Source organism: Dipodomys spectabilis, unplaced genomic scaffold (assembly GCF_019054845.1).
Source record: "Dipodomys spectabilis isolate Male_0828 unplaced genomic scaffold, ASM1905484v1 ptg000006l, whole genome shotgun sequence".
NCBI lineage: Eukaryota > Metazoa > Chordata > Mammalia > Rodentia > Heteromyidae > Dipodomys > Dipodomys spectabilis.
Genome location: NW_024870683.1, coordinates 10,711,004 through 10,735,836, shown reverse-complemented (window position 1 = coordinate 10,735,836; position 24,833 = coordinate 10,711,004). Strand labels below are relative to the sequence as shown.

At 45.5% G+C, this 24,833-nt stretch overlaps 1 protein-coding gene across 1 annotated transcript in view; it reads left to right on the top strand.

The window, feature by feature from the left end:
- Gabbr2 (gamma-aminobutyric acid type B receptor subunit 2) overlaps window positions 1-24,833 on the top strand; it is a 332,778-nt gene that overhangs the window by 274,185 nt on the left and 33,760 nt on the right. Inside the window, exon 13 of the mRNA XM_042697162.1 lies at window positions 5,859-5,981. Within this exon, the coding sequence (XP_042553096.1) occupies window positions 5,859-5,981 (123 nt within the window). The remainder of the gene's footprint in view (window positions 1-5,858; window positions 5,982-24,833) is intronic.

Below are 24,833 nucleotides of genomic sequence, written 5' to 3'. Positions count from 1 at the left end.
CCAGGTTTCTCAGGCAGCAGACCACAGGCTTCCCTCAGTGTCTGGGACCCCGCCAGGTCATCCAACAGCTCTCCAAGGTCAAGGAAGCATGCCTCTCACCCCATTCCTCTTAGCCAGGAAATGTCTCACGGCACCATGACACCTCTTTCCAAAGATCCTCTCTGGGTTCCAACCATCACCCTTCTACCCACCACATGTACACGTTTTAAACCCTGGATGTGGCCATATGCTGTTCAAAGACGCTGTACCATGGGCTATCTCACTTCAGACACGGACTCAGATGACGCAGTTCTTCTCCAGAGCTTGCATTCTGCCATGTTGCCTAGCACCCAAGGTGGACAGCAGGCCTTCCCAGACAGTGGGGTAAAAGGCAAAACAGGCCCTGCTCAGCCACTGACCTGCTGTGAGACCTTAGACAAATGTCTCAGCCTTCCAAGCCTGTTCCTGTTCTGTAGAAGGGAGCATATTGCAGTAACATCATTCCCTAAGCTGTGCTTCTGAGGCCCCTACCTGGTGCCCAGTGGCGCCTCCTACACCTCATCCATCTCGGATGCCAGGGTTGATCTGAAGCTTCAGTCCTCAACCCCACACCTACAAGTATGGTAAGGTAGATCCTGCCTTCTCTGGCCCCTGCTGGATCCCAAGGCCAACTCAGGAAAACTGCAGGTTGCATTCAGAGGGGGAGAGAAGCACTGCTGAGGGGTCACTAGCAGGTAACAGACCAGCCCATGAGGGGGAAACACACAGCCTCACCCCATATGGCCACATTTTATTTTGTGTGTGTGAGGGAGCAGGGGGGAGAAATGAGGCTTGAACTCAGGGCCTCATACTCTTACTTGGCTTTTGTGCTCAAGGCTAGCACCCTAACATTTGAACCACACCTCCGCTTTTGACTTTTGACTGTTTAATTAGAAGGTAAGAGTCTCACAGACTTTCCTGCCCAGGCTGGTTCCAAATGTCAATCCTCAGGTCTCAGCCTTTCTGAGTAGCTAGGATTACAACTGTGAGCCACCAGCACCCAACAGCCATATTTTTAGACATGAAAGGGGGGGAGAAGCATAGTTTTTTTTTTAAAAAAGTATTGACAGGTGGTGACTTAGTGCTCCCAAATTTCACAGTTTTGTAGCATGCTACTATTTGTTATAAAGACCAATGATCAAGTCTTACATTGAGAAACTTATTCCTGGCCTAATTCTGCCTCTCACTAGGACCCAGCTGAAGTGGTGGCATGAAGGAGGACCTCAGGGATGAGGCCTCCTGTTCATGGCAGATGTTTTTAAGAACAAATGTGACTCAGTACTGTTGCTGACAGTGTGAGCCACAAAAGCATCAGAGGACACCCTTCAGACCTTTACCTGGGTTCATCCTAAGGAATGCCAAGGGAGGGCTTCATCCATTCCACTGATGTCTGGGCAGGGCAAGGCACTAACCATCCTGGGCATTAACCACACTATGTACCAGAGAGCACCAAGTTGACCCAGCTAGAAGGTTGATCTGCTCAGTCAAAAGATCTCAAGTTAAGCCAGGTGTGTTGGTGCATACCTACAATCCCAGCACTCAAGAAGCTCAGGCAAAAGGATCTTGAGTTTGAGGCCAGCCTGAACTACATAGCAAAACCTTGCCTCGCTCACGCCTATAATCCTCAGGATTATAGGCTACTCAGGAGGCTGAGATCTGAGGATCGAGGTTCAAAGCCAGCCCAGGCAAGAGAGACCGTGAGACTCTTATCGCCAATAAACCACCAGAAAACTGGAAGTGGCGCTGTAGCTCAAGTGGTAGAGCGCTTGCCTTGAGCTGAAGAGCTGAGGGACAGCGCCCAGGCCCAGAGTTCAATCCCCACGGCAGACCAAAAAAAAAAAATCTATAGTGTTTTAATTTTTTTTAAAAAATACCATTTTCTTCTAAATCATTTTTTAGCCAGGATTTTTTCTGTAGAAAGTCATACATCATAAATATATGACTTTTTGCCGACCTCTCTTCTGCAGCTACCTCTACTCTGTTTAATATGGCTAGAGACATTTGTCACAGGCTGTGAGCAAAATCTGTTGTTTGCTAATCCTTGCTCTAAACAACACGGGAAGTGACATTTAGAAGGGATAGTTGGCTTCCACTGTGCTGCTATTGTAAGCCAGATTCTGATCACCTGATGTGACTTGTGTGATGATGTCTACACTTTGTAAATGAAGGAATCATCTCAGAGGAGTCAGCAACTCACCCAGGATCAGCTAGTTCACTCAGATCAGCTTCCCAGATGCATAGTGATTGCTGAAGCCTTGGTTCGCTTCTTCTGCTCAAAGCATATCACTAAGCTGTTCCTGTCTCAGAGAGAGAATGACATGTGGGGACACCAGCAAACACCAACAACCCAGAGAGAAATCGGGGCAAGATTTAAAGAGAAACCTGAGAAAGAAGGAAGCAAAAATGAGATGAGGATGAGAGGTGGCCTCCCTACTGTGTGGTTCTCCAACTCAGATCCACATGGTCAGGACAGTGCTTTCCTTCCCCTCCTCATCTTCCTTATTTCAGATTACTTTAAATCATTTCTTCTCAGCAAAACATTTTGTATAGACACAGCTTAGTTATTCACTATGGTCTCCCCAACTAAAATACATGTTCCATGAAGGCTGAATATTTATTCTTTGAGCCCAGCTGGATCCCTCTCCTTCCCAGCCCCAGGACCTAGAAAAGAACTCACCTCAGTATTTCTGCAATTAATAAATGAGATGTGGTTCATAACTACATGGTTGAAGTCATTCATAAGCTCTGGTGGAGTGCCAGGCTTTGGGAACAGTGCCAGATGGAAATCAGATGTGTTCTTTCTTATTCACCAACCTTCCCACATGGATCTGGCCATCTGTTGATGCGCCTTGACGACTAGTAGAGCTGGGGCACAATATCATACTTTGCCTCTAGATGTCACTGTCCTACATATAACAATTGCTGCTAATCAAACCCCAAGTAATAAGTCAAATAGCTAGTATTCATGGAGCATCTTCCCCAGATAAATCTTGATCTTTTGTGATTTCCATGCATCATCATCTTGTTTTATTCTTATACCAACTGTACAATTGGGGGCCAATGACCCCACTTTATCAAGGATGAAATTGAGGTCCAGCTAAGATAAGCAATTTACATTAGATCACATTTGGCCAGAACTAGGATTAGAATGAGCCTTTTTAATTCCAAAAAATCTGTGTTCACTCCTTTATACCATACTCAGCAATAAGGCATGAGCTTTCCTCCTCTCCTGGCTCTGATACCAATGGAAAACTGCTGAATGGCAGAGATGAAGTGATTTTCCCATTGTCCCACAGGTAACAAGAAATGGAGACAGGGTTCTAATGTAGTGCACATAATTCCAAATCCTTCCAAATATCACTGTCCCATGCGGCCTCACACATCATAGAGAACCTTACAGGAAGAAGGACTTTACCCTACCACACTGACAAGAGCGAGCTCCTAGAGCTCATCTTTGAAGATCAGCTGTGTCCCAATGTAGACCATACCTGAATCATGGAGCTAAAACTACCTGGACTCAGTCTTCAAGTCAGGGTAGGATTGCACCAGCAGGAACTGGGCAAGGACCTCCAAGGGCACAGCCTAGGCAAATGCTTGTGGGCTCAAACAGCCTGAGGGGCCACAGCACATGCAAGGGCCTCTTGTAGCCTGACCTCGGGTCCCAGGCTCCTCAGGAATGAATGTCTTCCTTTTTCCCCAGCTTCTCAAAGCTGGCAGGGAGTTGCCTTGCTCCACAGAGAGCAAGGGTTAAGCTGTGTTTTTGCAAAGCATCAGCAGTTCACTGGATCCTTTCTGAACTTTCAAAGAGAAGGCTTGCCCTGCTCCCAAGTAAAGTGGTTTTAGGGGATTTCATAGCAGTCTGATCTGCTGTTCTTTCACACTGGGCCACAGAAAGGCCTTTATGAGTTTCTATTCCTGTTGTTGTTGTTGTTGTTTTAATGGCCTTAGTCATTAAAAGCCACACCCAGTCATCTTTCTTAGGCTTCTGTCTCCCAATTTATTTTTCTTGGAGCCTTTTCCAAAATAAATTAATCACATTAGCTTTTATTTGGTTGGTGGTTGGGTGAAGGTTCAGGCTGCAAAAGGGATGAAATGAGGCTTGTTTGTTTGTTTTTGTATTCCTTCATCTCAGTTCTACCCACCCATGTTTTTTGTTCTTTGGAAGGGTGTTGAAACTCAACAATACAGGCCAAGAATGAGTGTTCCACTCATGGGGCAGCAAGCAGAATCTAGCATCCATGTGCCAAGAGAGGCATCCTGGCTGTGAAATCAAGCAGATGCCTGCTTGAGAAAAATAAGCTCCTGAGCCGGCATAATCTAGGATCAGGACTGGGGTACTGGTCAGGTCTGAGACCAAGAAAGGGGCAGGACTTAGCTCAATAACCGGTTAGGTCTTAGATCTTTGCTCCCCTCCCTCCTCTGCCCCATTTTTCCATCTTTGTTCCAGGTTAGTAGAGCACCAGCCTTTACTTATTCATTTATTTATTTGTTTGTTTAATACTGGTACTAGGGCTTGAACTCAGGGACTTGTGTCTCACTTAGCTTTTCAATTCGAAGCTGGCACTTTAACATTTGAGCCATACCTCCACTCCTGGATTTTTTTGCTAGTTAATTGGAGATAAGATTCTTACAGATGGGGCTGGGAAGGTGGCTCAGTGGTAGAGCGCTTGCCTTGCATGCCTGAGGCCCTGGGTTCGATTCCTCAGCACCACATAAGCAAAAAGAAAAAAGCTGGAAGTGGTGCTGTGGTTCAAATGGTAGAGCGCTAGCCTTGAGCTGAAGAGCTGAGGGACAGCGCCCAGGCCTGGAGTGCAGGCCCCACGACCGGACCCAAAAAAAAAAAAAGATTCTTACAGATGTGTCTTCCCTGGCTGGCTTTGAACCATAATCCTCAGATTTTAGCCTCCTGTGTATCTAGGACCTGATCAAGGCCTGGAACTCTAACCTAGGGGTGGCAACTCCGTAAACTTGTGACCATAGCCCTGTCCATTTTTTGAGACATAGTTTCAGGCTGGCCTTGAACTTGCCATCTATCTGCTTCTAGCCTCCCAAGTGTTGGGATTCCAAGTAGGTAGCTCCAACACAGCTCTTTTGTCAAACTTTAAAGTGCTCACTGCATACCAGACCCTGTTAGGTCCTGAGGTACACAAATAAAGCATGGCACCCTCTGTGGGGGTACAGACACAGATAAGGTATCATATGATACCCTGGGCAGTGCTGGAAATGTCTGAGGGTATGAATTTGGAAAAAAGGAGGAGCTTGGTTAAATCTTGGCTTCACGCTTCAGTAGCTTTATTATACTGAACAAGTATAATCAAATTTCTTTCTCTGAAAAATGGGAATAATTGTATCTGTCCTTGTATGAGACAATGCATGTAAAACTGCCAATCTAAAGGCAGGCCTTAAGCAAGTATTCATCAAATGTGAGCTACTGCTCACATTACTATGGCTCTTCTCCCTCCTGATAGCATGTGCTCCTGATAGAGTGCTCTGGGAGTAACTGATTCCACTGGAGGAGCACAGAAAGCTTCAGGGAGGAGGTGACAATTAACCAGGGTCTTGAAGTTTGCCAGACAGGAAAGACTCAGATGAAAATTACCTTCAGCCAGAGACTAGTAGAAGTGTCCAGATATGAACAAGTGAGGAAGTGTCTGGACAACGATCGGAAAAGGCCTTTTAAGACAGACATAAGAGCTGAACTTGGTTTTTCCTGTGGGCGATGGGGAGTTTCGGTCGGGAGACTCTCCAGCTGAGAGTTCATGGCCACCCTGGCCTGACACCTCAGCCTTGGTTTGGGAAGTTCTGTCTCATATCTGCCCCTCTATCCTTTCCCTATACAGATCATCAAAGACCAGAAGCTGCTGGTGATTGTGGGGGGTATGCTGCTCATCGACCTGTGCATCCTGATCTGCTGGCAGGCCGTGGACCCCCTGCGGAGGACGGTGGAGAAGTACAGCATGGAGGTGAGCATGGCCTGAAGCACACGGCTCCCAGACATGGGGAAGCCATGCTGCACATCGCCAGCCTACAGCTTAGTGCCTTTGCCTTCCACTAGACACACACACACACACACACACACACACACACACACATTTAATGTGTATACTTGCATACATTAGGGAAAGCTGAGTCCCTTTCATTGCTTGTAGATTTGCTCCTAGAACAGTTGAACTTGACTTTTTGAGTGATACTGGGCTGTTCTGGGGTGTGCTATTTGGCATAATTTCCATACATCACAGCAGATTCCACCACAACAATGGGGTCTCCATTTCTCTCACTGCATTTGTTTGGTGGTGGTGGTGATCATGGGGCTTGGACTCTGAACCTAGGCACAGTCTCTGAGCACTTCAGCTCAAGGCTAGCTCTCTACCATTGAGCCACAGCGCCACTTCCAGTTCTCTAGTGGTTAATTGGAGATGAGTCTCACAGACTTTCCTGCCTGGGCTGGCTTTGAACTGCAATCCTCAGACTTCAGCCTCCTCAGTAGTTAGGATTACAGACGTGAGCCACTGGCGCCTGGCTCTCATTGCATTTTTAAGGAAGTCGTTTCATAGAACTTTTGAGTGTGGTTCCCAAACCAAACTGGACGTGGTTTCTATGCATTGGGACAAGAAGAGTCTCAGGCAAATGAGGCAGCCAAGATGCAGCCAGAATCAAGTCCTTCCTTACAGAACGCTATTTTGGAGGCTTGGGGCTGTCCCGCCTTGACGCTATATTTCACAGACCTGTGGGGAGGAAGCAGGCTCCAGACAAGAGCAGCCAGAGCTGCAGGGGATGGACAGCACTGGCCAGGCCTGTGGGCATGCAGTGAGGTAACTCAGACAGGCTCTGTCCAGAGGGGAGGTGACAAAAAGTGATCATTTATGGTACACAGTTGGCAATAGAGCACCTCCCTATCCAGTCAGTGTCAGGGGAGTTCCCCACACACCTCCAGGATTAAGAAGTCTAGGTAGCTATCAGCACTTGGAAGAGCTGTTGCTGGCCAACTGGGCCCCTGAACTGGGATGAGACTGGGGTGATGGTAATTGCAACCATAATGATGACAGTATTGGTGTGATGATGATGATAATGATGATGATGATGATGATGATGGTGGTGGTGGTGGTGGTGGTGGTGGTGGTGGTGGTGGTGGCGGTGGCGGTGGCGGTGGCGGTGGCAGCGATGACAATGAAAGCAGCTCCAGGAAGTCAGTGTGGTGGCTAGCCCATTTTGATTGTGAGGACACGGAAACCAGAAAGGCATAGTCACTTACCCAAGAGGTCCAGCCTTGTTGGTGATAATGCTCCTAACCCCCATCTTTCCCACTCACCCAACCTCTCCCACCCTGGACCCTTGTCTGCAGTTTCATAGGCTTTCTTGGCTCTGTTCACATCTTCAAAGTGGGTGGCACAAGGAAACATCTTCACACTTACCACTGGGACTCAAGGAGTCAGTGGCAGACTGGGGTCTCAGGGACACTAAAGAAGGGATCACACATTGTGAGGCAGAGCTGGAAGGAAGGCCTGAGGTAGGACCAGCCAGGGGCTTTGATGTTGAACCCCAGGGCAGCCCTGGAAGCTGGAAGGCCACTCCCTTTACCCCAAGCTGAAGTGGGGGACTTATTGCTCCGGGAGTCCCAAGACTCTTGCAAATGGCAGAGAGAAGCCTGCAGAACTGGCGTCAGGCTGAGTCAGCAGACTGTGAGTGGAGAAGCTTGTTGATCTCGATTAGCTTTGTGCCGTTGAGTTTGTATGACAGATGCCTCGCCATCACGGGCCTGCCTGCCTGCCTGCCTGTCTTCCTGCCTGCCTTCCTTCGTTCCTTCCTTCCTTCCTTCCTTCCTTCCTTCCTTCCTTCCTTCCTTCCATCCTTCCTTCCTTCCTTGCATTCTGTAGTGAATCCTGCTGCCCTGGATGACACTGTGCATCAGCTATGCATGCTTATAGCAATTTAGCCCATTCTAGGCCTTCCAGGGCCATGTTCTCAAACTGGGGAACCCTGGAGGACCACGGACGGACCTTTCTGCATACGTGGAAAAATGAGTTCTGGGAAGGGGAAGAGTCCTGTCCAGGGCCACTGAGATTGTCTAAGGCAAGGCCCAGGCATGCTGTCAAGTTGCCTCCTGTATCTGCTTAGATTTCTCAGGAACCCTTTCTGGCTGGCACCTCTTTTGCTGCTCTTACATTAAGGTTGCCCCGTTGCTCTGTTGCCATGGTAACAGAGCCCTTCAACTTACCAACCCATAGCCCTGCCAGGTTACTGTCACTTTCCACCAACTGATGCCAAGCTATCTTTTGGCTTCTTTCAGACTCTCCACCCACCTCAGCCCCATCCCCCTGCCGGTCAGGCATCACATAGTGATTGAACAATGCATCCCAGTGTGGGGTATCATAAGATCTCCTTCAAGGAGCTATTTTTGGGTGTGCTTTTTTTCCCTAAACTTAAGACAGAGAGAAAGTCTGGGCTTGGAGGGAGGTGATCAATGGTCCTTGTGGTCTGTCCCTTCCTCTGGTACCTCTCCAAGCTCCTCCTTGGCTCTGAGCTCTCTCTCTGAACACTTTCAGATTCCAGGCCATGGGCTTTGCTCTGTGATGTACTTCCTAGACTTTGTAAGAACTCCACTCCCTTCTAGAACCTTTTCTACCAAGCGGCTTGTCCCATTCTCTCACTCCATCAGAGCTAAATGCCTGCTCTGTCCACTGCCTTCCCTAGCATCTCTCAAGAGTGTTGAGGACAGCCCTGTTCTGCCCCAGTGTCCTGCAGTATCTTCTGCTGAAACATAAACAGCCTCAGCCCCCAATTTCAGAGCAAAAAGAGCAAATCACAAGTGAAGACTCCATCGCACAGGTTTAAACAAAGACTAGGAGAACTAAGTAAAATGTTTTCCAAGAATATAGAGAGAGGCAGTGAAACAATTTTTAAAAAGAAATAAAAGGCTGGCCACGGCAGCACCTGTCTGTAATTCCAGTACTCAGGAGGCTGAAACAGGAAAATTGTAAATGCAAAGACAGACTTGACTACATAGGAGACCCTGTCAAAGAAGGAAGGGAAGGAAGGAGGATGGGCAGGCAATGGTTCATACACTCCCATGATCCTGGTTATCTGCACACAGATAGGGTAGGAGAGTTCATTGGCAAAGGAACAAAGGGCCTTGAAGGTTTGGATAGTGTTATTCTTCAACTGAAAATACATTTTATTGCCAGGTGCCAGTGGCTCATGCCTATAATCCTAGCTACTCAGGAGGCTGAGGTCTGAGGATTGTGGTTCAAAGCCAGCCCAGGCAGGAAAGTCCATGAGACACTTATCTCCAATTAGCCACCAGAAAACATGAGGTGGCACTATGGCTCAAGTGGTAGAGTGCTAGCCTTGAGCTGAAGAACTGAGGGACAGTGTCCAGGCCCAGAGTTTCAAGTCCTACAACCTGCCAAAGAAAAAAACAAACATTTTATCTGCTCTTCAAAAACAGGTACACATTGAGTTTTTAATGTTATAGTTAATTAATAGACTTTTGAGGAGCAGTTTAAGGTTTACAGAAAAATTGAACACATAGAGTGCCCAGATGCTTGCAATCTCTTTTACTAACACCTTGCATTGTTAAGAGAATGGACCAGCGGCCTACCGCTCTTCACTAAAGTCCACCAGTACAGTTTACCCTGTGTCATGGCACCCCTAGCCTTGAACTGCCTGTATAATGTCGAGTATCAGCCATCTGCAGCTTTGCTGCCTGAAGTAGCCTCTGTGTCTCAGCACTGTGGCAGCCACAGTTCCAGACATCATGTAGTTGAAATCACATAGTATACAGTACAGCCTCTGAGCCTAGCTTGTTTTGCTGAGTCCTACGCATTTACCTTTCCTCCACAGCCCGTTTCTCTTTGTTGATGATTAACGGCCCTGTTGTTTACCCATCCAACCATTAAAGGGCATCTTAGGGGTTCCATTTTTTGGCAATTACAGGTAAAGCTACTCTAAGAATGTGTGCTAGGTTTTAGTGTGACACAAGTTAACAACTCCCTGGAGAAAGTACCTAGGCATACAAGTGCTAGATTTGATGATAAGAGTACTTTTGTTCTGTTCCAAGCTGCCTCAACTTCCTTCCAAAGTGGCTCACCATTTTGCATTCCCAGCCGCAAGACCCAGAGTTCCTCTGGTACACATTTCTACCAGCATTTGGTGTTGTGGTTAGTTAGGATCTGGGCCATTTAATAGGAATGGAGAAGCAATTCTCCAGTAAGACATGTTGTTGAGTATTGTTTCATATATGTATCTATCATCTGCATATAATTTTATTGAGGTCTCTGTTCAAATATTTGTCTGCTTTTTTTTTTTTTTTTTAATTGTAAAGCTACTATACAGAGGGTTACAGTTACATGAGGGAGGTTATGAGTACACTTCCTCTTGAACATTGTTACCCCCTCCATTGTTTTCCCCCTACCATCCCCTCCCTCCCTCCCTTCCCCGAGGTTCTTTTTTTTTTTATTGTGATTAAATGATTACATAATTTCAAAGTCACAAGTTCATTCTAACTTCCCTGGAGCAAATTGTCTACCACAGTCTGTAATATATAACAGTGTTCACATGTTATATACCATATTTGTGATCAGCAGCATGAGGATATTTAGTAGTGGTTCAACCAGATGAGCAGGAGTTCTTTGTTTCTTAAGTCCTGTTAGTTTTGTCGTATCACCTAACCTTTTGGATTTAGCATCCACTTATGAGGGAGACCATGTACCGTTTGTCTCTTCGTTCTTGGCTTACCTCGCTCAACATGATTCCTTCTAGCTCCATCCATTTCCCTGCAAATGCCATTATTTTGTCATTTCTAATGGCTGCATAATATTCCATTGTGTATAGATACCACAATTTTTGGATCCATTCATCTGTGGTGGGGCACCTAGGTTGTTTCCATATCCTAGCTATTGCGAACAGTGCTGCAATAAACATGGAGGTGCACGTGTCCTTGTATATTGGTTCCTGTTGTTCAGGGTAGATGCCTAGAAGTGGTATGACTGGGTCGTAAGGGAGGTCAATCTTTAGCTTTCTAAAGACCCTCCAGACTGCTTTCCAAAGTGGTTGTATAAGTGTACATTCCCACCAGCAGTGTAATAGGGTTCCTCTTTCTCCACATCCCCTCCAGCATTTGTCGTTGGCTGATTTGTGGATGTGGGACATTCTGACTGGGGTAAGGTGGTATCTCAGGGTTGTCTTTATTTGCATTTCCTTCACCACCAGGGATGATGAACATTTCCTCATGTGTTTCTTTGCCATTTTTATTTCTTCATTTGAGAAGTCCCTCTTTAGTTCCCTTGCCCATTTAGTAATTGGTTTGTTAGGTTTGGGAGGGATTAGTTTCTTGAGTTCCCTGTATATACAGGATGTTAACCCCTTGTCTGATATATTGCTGGTAAATATTTTTTCCCAATTAGTTGGTTGTCTTTCTAGCTTAGTTGCGATAGATTTAGCTGTGCAGAAGCTTTTTATTTTAAGGTAGTCCCATTTGTCGAGTCTCTCTCCAACTTGTTGTGACCCTGGGACTCTGTTCAGGAAGTTCCTTCCTGTGCCTATTAGTTCAAGTGTCTCTCCTACTCTGTCCTGCAGTAGTTTCAGAGATTCAGGTTTAATGTTAAGGTCTTTAATCCATTTTGAGTTGATGTTGGTGCATGGTGATAGGCTGGGGTCCACTTTTAGTTTTCTGCATGTGGCTGCCCAGTTTTCCCCGCACCAGCGGTTGAAGAGGCTGTGTTTCTTCCATTGTATGTCTTTGGCTCCTTTGTCGAATATCAGCTGGCTGTAGGCCTGTGGATTTATATCTGGATCTTCTATTCTGTTCCATTGGTCTTCGGGTCTGTTTTTGTGCCAGTACCATGCTGTCTTTGTGATTATAGCTCTGTAGTAGAGTTTGAAGTTCGGCATGGATAGCCCTCCCATATTGTCTTTATCCCCTAGAATTGTTTTGGCTATTCTAGGTCTTTTGTTGTTCCATATAAATTTTTGGACTGTTTTCTGTATTTCAGTGATGTACGTCATTGGGATTTTAATAGGAATTGCATTGAATTTGTATATTAGTTTTGGAAGTATCACCATCTTTACGATATTAAGTCGGCCTATCCAGGAGCATGGGAGGTCTTTCCATTTCCTAGTGTCTTCTGCAATTTCTTTCTTTAACTTTTTATAGTTCTCATTAAATAGTTCTTTTACATCTTTGGTTAGGTTAATTCCTAAGTATTTTATTTTTTGGGAGGTTATTGTGAATGGGGTTGCTCCCTTTATTTCCCTCTCTTCCTGTGCGTTATCAGTGTATAGGAAGGCAACTGATTTTTGTGGGTTTATTTTGTATCCTGCTATTTTGCCGAAGTGACTTATGATTTCTAAAAGTTTGGGGATGGAGTTTTTGGGATCGTGGAGGTATAGTATCATGTCGTCTGCAAAAAGGGATAGTTTCACTTCTTCTTTCCCTATGCGGATCCCTTTAATGTCTTTTTCTTGCCTTATTGCCCTGGCTAAGGGTTCTAGGACTATGTTGAAGAGGAGTGGAGACAGTGGACATCCTTGCCTTGTTCCTGTTTTCAGGAGGATTGGTTGTAGCTTTTCCCCATTAAGTATAATATTGGCTATTGGTCTGTCATAAATGGCTTTTATTGTTTTTAGAAATGTTCCTTCTATTCCTATTTTCTTCAGAGCTTTTAGCATGAATGAATGTTGAATTTTATCAAAGGCCTTTTCTGCATCTGTGGCGATAATCATGTGATTCTTGACCTTGGCTCTGTTGATATGCTGGATTACATTTATTGACTTACGTATGTTAAACCATCCCTGTGTCTCTGGGATGAAGCCTACCTGATCATAGTGTATTATTTTTTTTATGTGTTTCTGGATTCTGTTAGCTAGAATCTTGTTAAGGATCTTTGCATCTGTGTTCATCAAGGAGATTGGCCTGTAATTCTCCTTTTTGGTTGGGTCTTTGCCTGGTTTGGGGATGAGTGTGATATTGGCTTCATAGAATGAGTTTGGGATAGCTCCCTCCTCTGTTTCTCTGAAGAGCTTGAGGAGTATGGGTATTAGTTCTTCTTTAAAGGTCTTATAGAATTCTGCTGTGAATCCATCTGGTCCTGGGCTTTTTTTTGTTGGAAGACTTTTGATAGCTTCCTGTATCTCATTATAGGATATTGGCTTATTTAATTGGTTAACTTCTTCTTTGCTCAGTTTGGGTAATTTGTATTTCTCTAAAAATGCATCCATTTCCGCCAGATTTTCTTCCTTTAGAGAGTATAGCTTTTGAAAGTAGTCTGTTAGAATTGTTTGGATATCTTGGGTACGTGTTGTGATGTTTCCCGTGGCATCCCTAATCCTATTAATATGGGTTTCCTCTCTTCTTTTTTTAATTAATCTTGCCAACGGGCCATCAATTTTGTTTATTTTTTCAAAGAACCAGCTTTTTGTTTGGTTTATTTTGGTTATGGTTTTCTGATTTTCTAATTGGTTAATCTCTGCTCTCAATTTGGTTATCTGGCTTCGTCTAGTAGCTTTAGGTCCCATTTTTTCTTGTTTTTCTAGCTGTTTTAGTTGCAACATGAGATTATTTACTTGGTCTGTCTCCATTCTCTTGATGTGGGCACTGAGGGCAATAAATTTGCCCCTCAGGACTGCTTTTGCTGTGTCCCACAAGTTTCTTTGTGAGGTGTTTTCATTTTCATTGAGTTCTAGGAAATGCTTTATTTCTTCTCTGATCTCTTCTGTTACCCAGGCCTTGTTAAGGAGTGTGCTGTTCAATTTCCATGTATTAGAGAAATTTCTGCGGTATGCTTTGTTATTGAGAGCTAGCTTGATTCCACTGTGGTCAGATAGGATACAGGGGATTATGTCGATCCCTTTGTATTTGCTTAAGTTCCTTGAATGAACTATGATATGGTCTATTTTGGAGAAAGTTCCATGAGCTGCTGAGAAGAATGTGTACTGTGTTGTTTTAGGGTGAAATACTCGGTAGATGTCAGTTAATTCCGCTTGAAGTATGGCCTCACTTAATTCGGTAGCTTCTTTGCCAATCCTCTGGTTGGTAGACCTGTCCTTTGGTGAGAGTGGCGTGTTAAAGTCTCCTAGTATTATCGTATTGGGATCTATTTTATTCTGTAAGTTTGAGAGCATTTGTTTAACATATCTGGGTGCACCAATATTTGGGGCATATAAGTTGATGATGGTTATATCCTCCTCTTGGATTGTTCCCTTTATTAATATGTAGTGTCCGTCCTTGTCTTTTTGTACTGATTTTAATGAAAAGTTTATTTTGTCAGATATCAGGATAGCTACACCTGCTTTCTTATTGGGGGAATTTGATTGGTAGATCCTTTTCCACCCCTTCACTCTGAGTTTGTTTGTATGTTTGGCTGAGAGGTGGGTCTCCTGAAGGCAACAGATGGATGGGTCTTGTTTTCTGATCCAGTCCTCAGTTCGTTTTCTTTTAATTGGCGAATTCAGCCCATTTATATTAAGAGAAAGTATAGAGAGATGCATTGTTGTCCCTGCCATTCCGTTTTCCTAAGTTTTTCTTCTTTCCTTTCCTCCTGTGCTTGCTCAGTTAGACTTTGAGTAATGCCTGTTTGGGGCAGGTCCCAGTTCCTGGTTGCTTTCTTCAGGTTGTGTCCCCCCTCTTAGAATTCTTTGTAATGCTGGCTTAATGTTTATGTATTCATTTAGTTTTTCTTTGCTATTAAAAGTTTTCAGTTCTCCATCGAATGTGAATGCTAGCTTTGCCGGGTATATCAGTCTGGGTTGGCAGTTATTGGCTCTCAGGGCTCGTATGGTGCTTTCCCAGGCTTTTCTTGCATTCATTGTTTGTGTGGAGAGATCTGCAGTGATTCTAATTTTTTTCCCGTTGTAGTATAGCTCCTTCTTCATTTTTGCTGCATGCAGGATTGTTTCCTTATTATTCAGATCCATCATTGTTACTATTATGTGCCTAGAAGTGTTTCTCCTGGGATCTTGCTTGTTGGGTGTTCGATAAGCTTTTGTGATGTAGTTAAGATGGTCGTTTTTGAGGTGGGGAAAATTTTCATTGACTATCTTGTTAAATAGGTGTTGCATTCCCTTGCTCTGGAATTCCTCACCTTCGTCCACTCCGATTATGCGAAGGTTAAATTTTTTAGCATTATCTGCTTGCTCTTGAATTTCCCTTTGGTTTAATTTGAGTGATTTTTCCATATCTGTCACTTTTTGGTCCAGTTGGTGTATTCTGTCTTCTGTATCTGACACTCTACCTTCCATTTCATTCACTCTGTTGACCGTGGCTTCTATTGTGGTTTGCATGGTGGAAATGGATCCCTTTATGGATTCAATGTTGGTTCTCAGAGTACTGATCTCACCTCTCAATGAGGTGAGATCAGTATGCATTACCTCTAATTTGGAGTTTATCTCACTTCTTACTGAGGTTTGTGCAGCTTCTATTTTTGCATCCAATTTTTGTTTGATATCCTGTATATCTTTTGATAGTTCATCCTTGTGCTCTTTCAATTTCTGATCCATTTCTCGCTTTATTTCTTGAGTCATTGCCTCCAGCAACCCTTGGATGTAGTTTTTGTCTTCCATTCCTGCTTTGCTCCCACTGGGGCTCTCCCCTGCGTGGCTGCTGGCTTTTGAGGTGAGCTTGCTGTCCTGGGTAGTGGTAAACCTTGTGATTTTTCTCTGTGATTTTCGCATGGGGGTTCAGGAGACTGCTCTTCAATCTTGTTTTGGTGTGTCTGTCTTTGCTTGGTTGCTGATTCTGTATTGGTAGAGAGAGTCTGTGCCTGATCTGGATTCTGTTGGGAGCCTATTTCCAGCTGCTATTCACTTAGGATTCTCAGCTCTCTGCTGTAGCAATTCCCGCCTTTGGAAGGGTTGAGCAGCCTAGACTGCTTGTGTTTGCTCCTGCGGGTGCTCTTGGGAAGATCAGATGCTCTGGATGCACTCTCCCAAATACTGGAGTCTGCTATGGGCTCCTGATGTGTTTTTGTTTGTTTGTTTTGGGCTGGTTGTGGGCTTGAACTCTAGGTTTGGGTGCTGTCCCTCAGCTCTTCAGCTCAGGGCTGGCACCCTACCATTTGAGCCACAGCCCCACTTCTGACCCTTTTTGCTTTGTTCAGGCGCTGGTCCCCTGGCCTGGTTCCGGCCCCAGCCTGGAGCGCGCTCGTTAGGCCTGTGCTAATGTGTATACCACCTTGGTTATGCAGCCTGGAGGACACAGTTCAAATTTCTTCTACTGTTGGTAGTCTTGACCCAGGGGCACTGTTCCTGGCTTGAGCATTTAAGCTCCCTTCCAGGGGCGCTCTTGCTCTGGCCTGGCCAGCAGAGTGTGCTCCACCGGCTGGTGGAGCTCTCGAACAGTTCCCAGTTTTAGTGGGTCCTGTGGTCCGGGTGTTGGGGTAGGGAGTCTAGGTCAGGGTCTGGGGATTCCCTCCAGTTCTGGTCTCCCTTGATGGATTCCCTGTCCCCTGATGGGTACTCACCCTGTAGGTCGTCAGTTGTTGTTGCAGTCCGTCAGTTGTTGTTGCAGTCCGAGTTCAGTTGGGGTGGTTGCGGGCTGGGTTGGGCGGCCCCCCGCCGGGTCGTTGCAATCGCGATTGGGCGGGTGGTCTGCGGACAGGTCCCTTTGTGGCGCTGCTGGTGCCGGGCGGCTTTGGCGGGATGGAGCCTCTCCGCTCCGGTGGAGAGTGATGGGTGGGGTGGGATCCTCCTGGAGACTCCCGGCTGGTAGGTTTCTCTGTTCCTGGCGATCCGCTGTTCTGCAATCCGGTACCTGGTGATCTGCAAGCAGCCCCCTGTGTCTCTGTGGCTCCGGCAGCCCCCGCCGGGCCGGCTGGCCGGCGGCTTGGCGCACTGCCGCGCGGCCAGTAAAGGTTGGGGGAGGGGTCTTCGCTCTTCTCTGTTCTGAAATTCTTCTTTTCCTCTCTTTCTTTTTTTTTGTTATTTTCCACCTCTGGTTTTTCTCTGAGTGTTCGTCTTTTTGTTGTTGTCGGTCTCTTGGGGAGATTAAACGTTGGAACTCGAACTCTCTTTTTGGTTGGAGAGAGCTGTGGCGTTTCCCTACTGCCCCGTCGCCATCTTGGTCCCCCCTCTGTCTGCTTTTTAATTCAGTCGTTTTTATTGTTGACTTTAATGGCATTCTTTGCATTTATCGTATACAAACCCTTTATCACATACATGCTTTGCAAGTATTTTCACTCAGTCTGAAGCCTATCTTCTCATTCTCTCAACTTCACATTTGGGAAGAGGTAGGGGACCATTCTGGGATTTGAACTCCAATTTTGTGCTCATTAGCCAGGCTCTCTACCACTTGAGCCATACCCCAAGCTCTTTTTTTTTTTTTTTTTTTTTTTGTCGGTTGTGGGGCTTGAACTCTGGGCCTGAGTGCTGTCCCTCAGCTCTTCAGCTCAAGGCGAGCACTCTCCCACTTGAGCTACAGCGCCACTTCCAGTTTTCTGGTGGTTTATTGGAGATAGGAGTCTCACGGTCTTTCCTGCCCGGGCTGGCTTTGAACCGCGATCCTCAGATCTCAGCCTCCTGAGTAGCTAGGATTACAGGCGTGAGCCACCAGCGCCCAGCCCCCAAGCTCTTTTAACATGGTCTTTTTCAGAACCAAATGGGGTTTCTTTTGTTAATTTTAATGAAGTCTAGCTTATCAGTCTTTTATGGATTATACTTGCAGTGGTATATCTAAAAACTCACTGTCAAACCCAAAGCCATCTAGATTTTCTCCTGTTGAATTATTTTTGTGGTCTGTGATGAATTAGTTTTTGTGCAGAGTCTAAGGTCTGTGTCTAAACTTCTTTTTTGTGTCTGTGGAGGTCTAGCTGTTCTAGCACCATTTGTTGGAAAGACCAGTCTTTCTCCACTGGGCTGCTTTCTCTTCCTTGTTGTAGATGTGGATATATTTCTGGGTTCTCTGGACATTTCTACTGATATGCTCATCTAGATTTTTTTTCTGCCATTGCTACACTGTTTTGATTCTTATATTATTATAGAGAGTCTTGAAGTCAGGTAGTGTCAGTTCTCCAACTTGGTTTTCTAATGTTGTGTTGATCCTTCTGGAATTTTTGCCTCCATATAAAATTTAAAATCAGTTTGCTGACATTCACACAGTAACTCACTGGTGTTTTGATTGGCATTACATTGAAAATATAGCTCCAGTTGGGAATATTGACATCCTACCAGTAACTTGAGTCTGCCTATCCATGAATATGGAATAGTTCTCCATTTATTTAGATCTCCTTTGATTTTCATTGTTCATTTCTTTGGGGACATATACAAAATGTTAGATATATGTATATGCATTTTGTTTAGCTATTGATGTAAATAGTGCTGTGTTTTTAATTTCAAAATTCCAATTGAGCATTTCCAGTACATAGGAAAACAGTTGACTTTTGTATTTTAACCTAGTATTCTGCAAACTTGCTATAATTGTTTATTTGTTCCAGGAAGTTTGGGTCTTCAGGAATTCCTACATAAGCAATAATATTACCTGCAAACGTATGCACTTTTATTGCTTTCTTCCCAAACCCATATACATTTATTTTATTTTCTTGATTTATTCTGGATCACAGTGGTGAGAGGGAACATTCTTGCTTTGCTTTTGATGTTAGGAAGAAAACATTTTAATTTTCAGCATTATGTATGCTAGCATATCTTTTTCTATGAAGTACTTTTCTATTCCTTTTGGGCAGTGCTTGAGTTTGAACTCAGAATCTTCACTCACCAGGCAGGTACTCTATCATTGAGCCACACTCTACCATTGAGCCAGCCCTTTTTTTTTGCAGTAGTTATTTTTTAGCTAAGGTCTTTCTTCCCACCCAGGCATATACCTGGGCTTCTATTTACCTTTTTTAGGCTTTCTGTCATACCTCATAGAGCAAGCATATGCCACTGTGCCCAACTCTCAGTTGAAGAGTTTCATGGACTTTTCTGTTTGGCTAGCCTTAATGATCTTTCCATCCTCTGCCTCTCAAGTAGCTACAATTACAGACATGAGTCACCCGTGCCCATCTTATGAAGTAGTTTTGATGGCCAAAGTTGAGAGTGTTTTGGAGAAGGTGTTAGTTAAGTGTGAATAGTGGCAAGAGGCCAGACTGATAGGGGCCTCAAATGTTAAGCTGAGTTTAAACTTCACGAAGAGTCTTAGTCACAGGAATGACATGAGCACAGATGGAGGGGTGAGGCTGGAGTCCCAGCCATGTCTAGACATCTTTGCAGTAACTCAAGCAATGGGACAGAGAGAAGTGAGTTTAGAGAGATACTTAGGTTTAGAGAGATACTTAGGAAGCTGTTGTGACAAAACTTGATGATTGATGAACTCTGAGAGGTGGGGAAGAGAGGCAGAAAGAGATATGCCCAAATTCCTGTCTGGATAGTGTCTAACAACCTACCTCCTCAACAACTCAGAATGCAGAACAAGAAGTGGGCCTGGGAGGGAATGTGGGGAAGGGCCATTTCTGAACACAAACTTGAGATGCATGGATGGGCATCAGTGGCTCACGCCTGTAATCCTAGCTACTCAGGAGGCTGAGATCTGAAGATCACAGTTCAAAGTCAGCCTGGGCAGGAAAGGCTGTGAGACTCTTATCTATAATTAGCTACCAAAAATCCAGAATGGCTCAAAGTGGTAGAGTACTGGACTTGAGCAAAAAAAGCACGGGGACAGCTCGCAGGCCCTGAGTTCAAGCCCCAAGGCCTGCACAAAAAAAAAAAATTGAGGTGCATGAGGATCTCTTGAGCACAAGGTCCCCAGAAGATGGATGAGACCTGGAACATGGAAGAATAGTCCATCCAAAAGATATTTGTAGGAAATGAGTTAGCAGTGGGGACTGAGCATCATGGAGTACAGAAACCCAGAGAAAGTAAGAAGTAATGAAATCTGAACTGGAGCCCTATCGTCCGCTGAGTGGTGATGGGCCCTGGAGGAGGAGCCTGAGCAGGAACATCTGCAGTAACCAGAAAAGTAGGACCAATCAGGAGAGTTACCCATGGGTAGTGGGATGGGGAGAGAGCTGCCCATAGGCAGAAGGTCAAAAGGGAGCCCTCTATACATAAGCAGAGTTTGAAGGAGGAAGAGGGGGAAGAGGCCTGGAGGCACAATGCTCAAGACCAAGGCAAGTCCTGGCCAGTGTCCTAGGACCTGGTACATGCTTGGTCTCCTACAGGACACCTCAGCCCCACTTCTGCTTTGCTGACTGATAGGACAGAAGACTGGCTGCTTCTGCATTTCAGATGCAGCAGATATTGCTAAACCTTCCCAGTATGTTGCAGAGGTTTGTAAAATATGATTTGGAAGCTGGGCACCAGTGGCTCACACTTATAAACCTCACTACTCAGGTGAGATCTGAAGGATCACAGTTCAAAATCAGCCTGGACAATAAAAGTCCATGAGACTCATCTCTAATTAACCATAAAAAGCCAGAAGTGGAGCTGTGGCTCAAGTGATAGAGTACTCACTAGCCTTGAGCAAAAGCACTCAGAATTATGGCTTGCCCCATAATTGCCACAAAATGTATGTATATATGTATGGTTTGGATGCTCACACCCATGTGGAGGTGTACTTTGAGATCATTTCCCTCCAGAGTAAGCCAGCACATACTGACAATACAGAGAGAGTTGTGATGTGGAGAGAAGGGTTATTTCTTCCTTCTATACCAGGCCACCATCGATGCCTCCACCTGACCAGGCTGAGATGATTGGGATACAGAGAAACGTGGTGACAGCCCTCAAAGTCACTGAACACTTATGATCACTAAACATCATACACTCAAGGGAACTCCTGGGAGCTCCAGGGACAGCATCCTGAGTCTACCTGTGCTCCCTGTGGTCTCTCCCATCTGCTTCCAGGCAGGTTACAGGAGAAGGAATCAAATATGTGAGCTAGTGACCCACGGGAGTTGGGAGTGTGGCAGACGCTCACAAGAATGGCAGAAGGTGGGTCCCCAAGGGCCTCTGAGCCGCTGCATCAGGACCTCCTTGCATTTCTGACTTCTGTGGATTTCAGTGACTTTTCAAGGGCACTGTGCACAGGGGTTTCAAACTTCCTTCCATGTTCAGAGACCTACAGAAGCAAGCAAAGGATTTGGAATTGTGGAACTGCACTTGGCTTTGAAGTGAATGGTTTCTACTAGTTCTGTTTCTCTGGAAACAGATGCTGGAAGAGGCAAACACATGGAGTTTTAAATAATTTTAACTCTTATCATCTTCCTCCCTCAACAGCTGCTCTGGGGCAAAAGAAAGGAAGGAAAGGGAAGGGAGCCAAGATTATAGTAGGCATCTCCACAAAACAGCCAGTACCCTCACACAACCTGGCCAAGCCCACCTCCCATTCCTCACCGTGAAATCGATTGCAGAATGGCAATCGTGGGTGAGGAGGCTGGGGTCTAGGTTTTTTCTGCTTCATAAGTTGCTCACAAGCAGCCCAGGGGTCCAAGGCTTTTGATGCTAAAGCTACACTCTGAATGGCAGGTCATCACTGCTAAAGCCACCAGCCCAAGATAGTGGGAGAGCCCACGGTGCTCCAAGATAGCCAGCCTGGGGCTTTAGGCAAGATGGGGGGAGTAGAAGGGAAGGAGGGAGTCAGGGAGGACCTCAGGCCAATCTGTTGTGCAAAGACGCTTCAACTAGCATGGGTAAGTCCTCCCAGGGAAGCCATACCAGCAGCAGGAATTGCAAGTAGGTCTGAAATCTCCCCAGTCAACTGGAGGAGGATGCCTGTCCTCCTTAGCCCATGTCAGGAGTCCTTTGATAATCCAGCCTCATCTTTCACAACTCCTTTTTCCCTCTCTGTGCCTGACCAGATGCCCTGAGCCATTGGGGACTTCTTCAAAGCATCATGTGCTCTCTTCCTCTCTGCCCCGTGTCAGCCTCCCCTGCTCCCCTCTCAATACACCATCTCTGTGGGTGAACTTCCGACATAAGGAAGCTTAGAAGAATCTTCTCCAGGAGCCTGGAGATCACAGGGGCAGCCCTAGACACCCCTGTCCTGTGCTCCCATCTCACCCTGTTTAGCTCTACATTCTGGGGACAACACTGATAATTGTGCACCTGTCTGTCCCCTCTTGTCTGTGACCTCCTCAGATGCCAAGGCCATCTGCGTGTCCTCGGCACCCACCGCCAAGCCCTAGCTCAAAGCAAGTGCTTGGGAAATAGTTCTTGAATAAACTGTTCCCTCCACCTGGCCCTCCCTCTCCATATGTCCAAATGCAGCCCATCTGTCTGCACACATTACGCTGGCTCCTCAAAGAAATCTCTTTGCTGAGTTGCAATTGCACTTAATCTCTCACCCTCACCTTTGTCGAGGGCCCACGGCTGCTAGTTGCAGGATGATTCGGCAGCTCTGTAAAGAACTGAGATTCAGCTGGTGACTTAGCACCCCAAGATAAAGATCCATGCTCTAGAAGCACAAAGGGAGAGCCAGGAAATGGGCTGTGCCCGCCCATGAACTTCTCTGCACTTCCTTCCTGCGATCTGGCAGTCTTAATGGATCAGCCACTCCACTATCTTTTTAACCTTGGCTGCCAGGAAGTTGGAGCCAAATTCCACACTCCGATGCAATAACAACCATCTTATCTCAGCTCCTGAAGAATGATCTCTCGTGTGTGTGTCTTTATTTTTAACTGGCCTGTTGTGTTTGGGCTTCAGTTGTACACTGCCTCTGGCCCTTTAGGAGGACAAGCAAGGTGGATATTCTAGATTAAGTTATTTACATGGGAACTGGAGGCGAGATTTAATTGGAACCGTGTGCCAGAGAGGCATTTTAAGGGTGTCCACAGGCATTCGCCCTCTGGCACGGAGCCCAGCCCAGTCCTGGCTCAGCTTTGCCATCGGGCACTGGGGACACAGATGTCTCTGCACCTCCAGATGTGGCTTTGTCAGCCACAGCCACATTTATGAAAGCTCTTGAGTGGGAAGGCAGCTTAGACACATGAGCGCTTACATTTCTTTCACCATCCACAGTGGTCCCCAAGTTCCTTTGGGAGGGACCCTGAGCCAAGTAAACACCCATCGGGATGGAAGGGAAAGACCAAGAAACACAGCCCCAAGGCAGCTCAAAGCCAAAGTTCTCCCTCACTACCTACCTAGGTGCTTGCTCTCTGAGGACGGACTGCATACTCGAAATCCTTATAGGCCAAGGACTAGAACGTGCTGTGAGATCCTAGCACCTTCGACCACCGTGCTGGTCTTGTGAAAGTCATCTTAGTTCTTGAGCAAAGAGAGTCTCAACATGTTGTTTTGTTCCCAATCCAAAACATCCATGGAGATAGAAACATAGGCTGTGCTACCATAAAGGTGTTTCATCAGCCAGGTGCTAATGGCTCACACCTGTAATCCTAGCTATGCAGGCAGCTAAGATCTGAGGATCACCATTCAAATCCAGCCTGAACTGGAAAGTCTGTGAGCCTCAACTCCATTAACTACCAGGAAACTAGAAGTGGCTCAAAGTGGTAGACCACTAGCCTTGGGCAAAAAGAGCTCAGGGACAGGGCCCAGGCTCTGAGTTCAAGCTCTGGGTCTAACAACCACAACAAAGCTGTCATTTTTTTGTAGGAGAATTCCAACAATGCCCCCCTTGTAGATGGCATATCACAGGGTACCCCTTTGCAATAATGTGTCACAGGAACCCCTAAAGTATGATCTAGAATTGGGTTTAGGTTAATGTTTCCCAGAGAGCAAACGAGAAAAGAATGTGTTAGTCAGGGTATGCTTTTTTGCTATGTAACAAAAAGCTCTCCGTGAATTAAAGCAATAAGAATCCTTTACTCATTTCAACAAATTACCCATTATCTGTGGCTTCCCCCTCCCCACCCCCCATGATGTCCTTCCTCTAGGATACATCTTCTGAGTTTCCTTTTGGGACAGTATTTATAGCAAAGGGAAAGAAGTATATGCTAGCTTTTATGGACTTTCCTGCACAGGCTGGCTTCTAACCACAGTCCTCAGATCTCAGCCTCCTGAGTAGCTAGGATTACATGTGTGAGTCACCGGTGCCCAGCTTGGGTTTTGTTTTTGTTTTTTTTTTTAAGTATGATTAACATAATATAAAATTCCATTTTTAAAAGTACATTTCAGTGATTTTTTTGTTTTCTGTTTGTTTTTTATTTTTATTGTTACTTATAAAGGTGATGTACAAAGGAATTACGGTTACTTAAGTAATGAGTACATTTCTTTTTGGACAATGTCATCCCTTCCCTCATTCTCTCCCAGATTTCCCCTCTTCAGTGATTTTTTTTAAATACATAAGATGGTATAACCGTCACCTACTGTCTAATCCAGGAAAGTTATTCCTCACCCCAAGGGAAACCCTGCTCCTTTTATCCATCCCCTCTCGTTTTCCCTTCCCACCAGACCCTAGCAACCACCCATCTGTTTCTTGGCTCTATGGATTTGCCTGTTCTAGATATTTTATACCAGTGAACTCAAATGTGGCTTTGTGAATCTTGGTATCTGGCTTCCTTTGTTCAAGATGAGTTTAAAGTTCTCCTGCCCATTATGCCTTTTCCTGGCTAAATAATATTTCCTTACAGGAACATCAGGGTGTGCTTTTTTGCTATGTAACAAAAAGCTCTCCGTGAATTAAAGCAATAAGAATCCTTTCATCAGTTGGTAGACACTTGTTTCCATTTTCTGAGTGGTCTGAGGGGTGCTGGGGGTGACCATGCTGGGTCCTGTGGTAGCTGTTTGGTTTCACGCTTGGAACTGCTGATCACTTCTCCAACGCAGCTATATCACTATACATCCCTGCCAGCAATGTGTGAGAGCTCTACTCTACTACTGATTCTTACGATGTGTCTGCCTTTTGGATTAGTGCCATTATGAGTGGAATCTCATAACTTCGT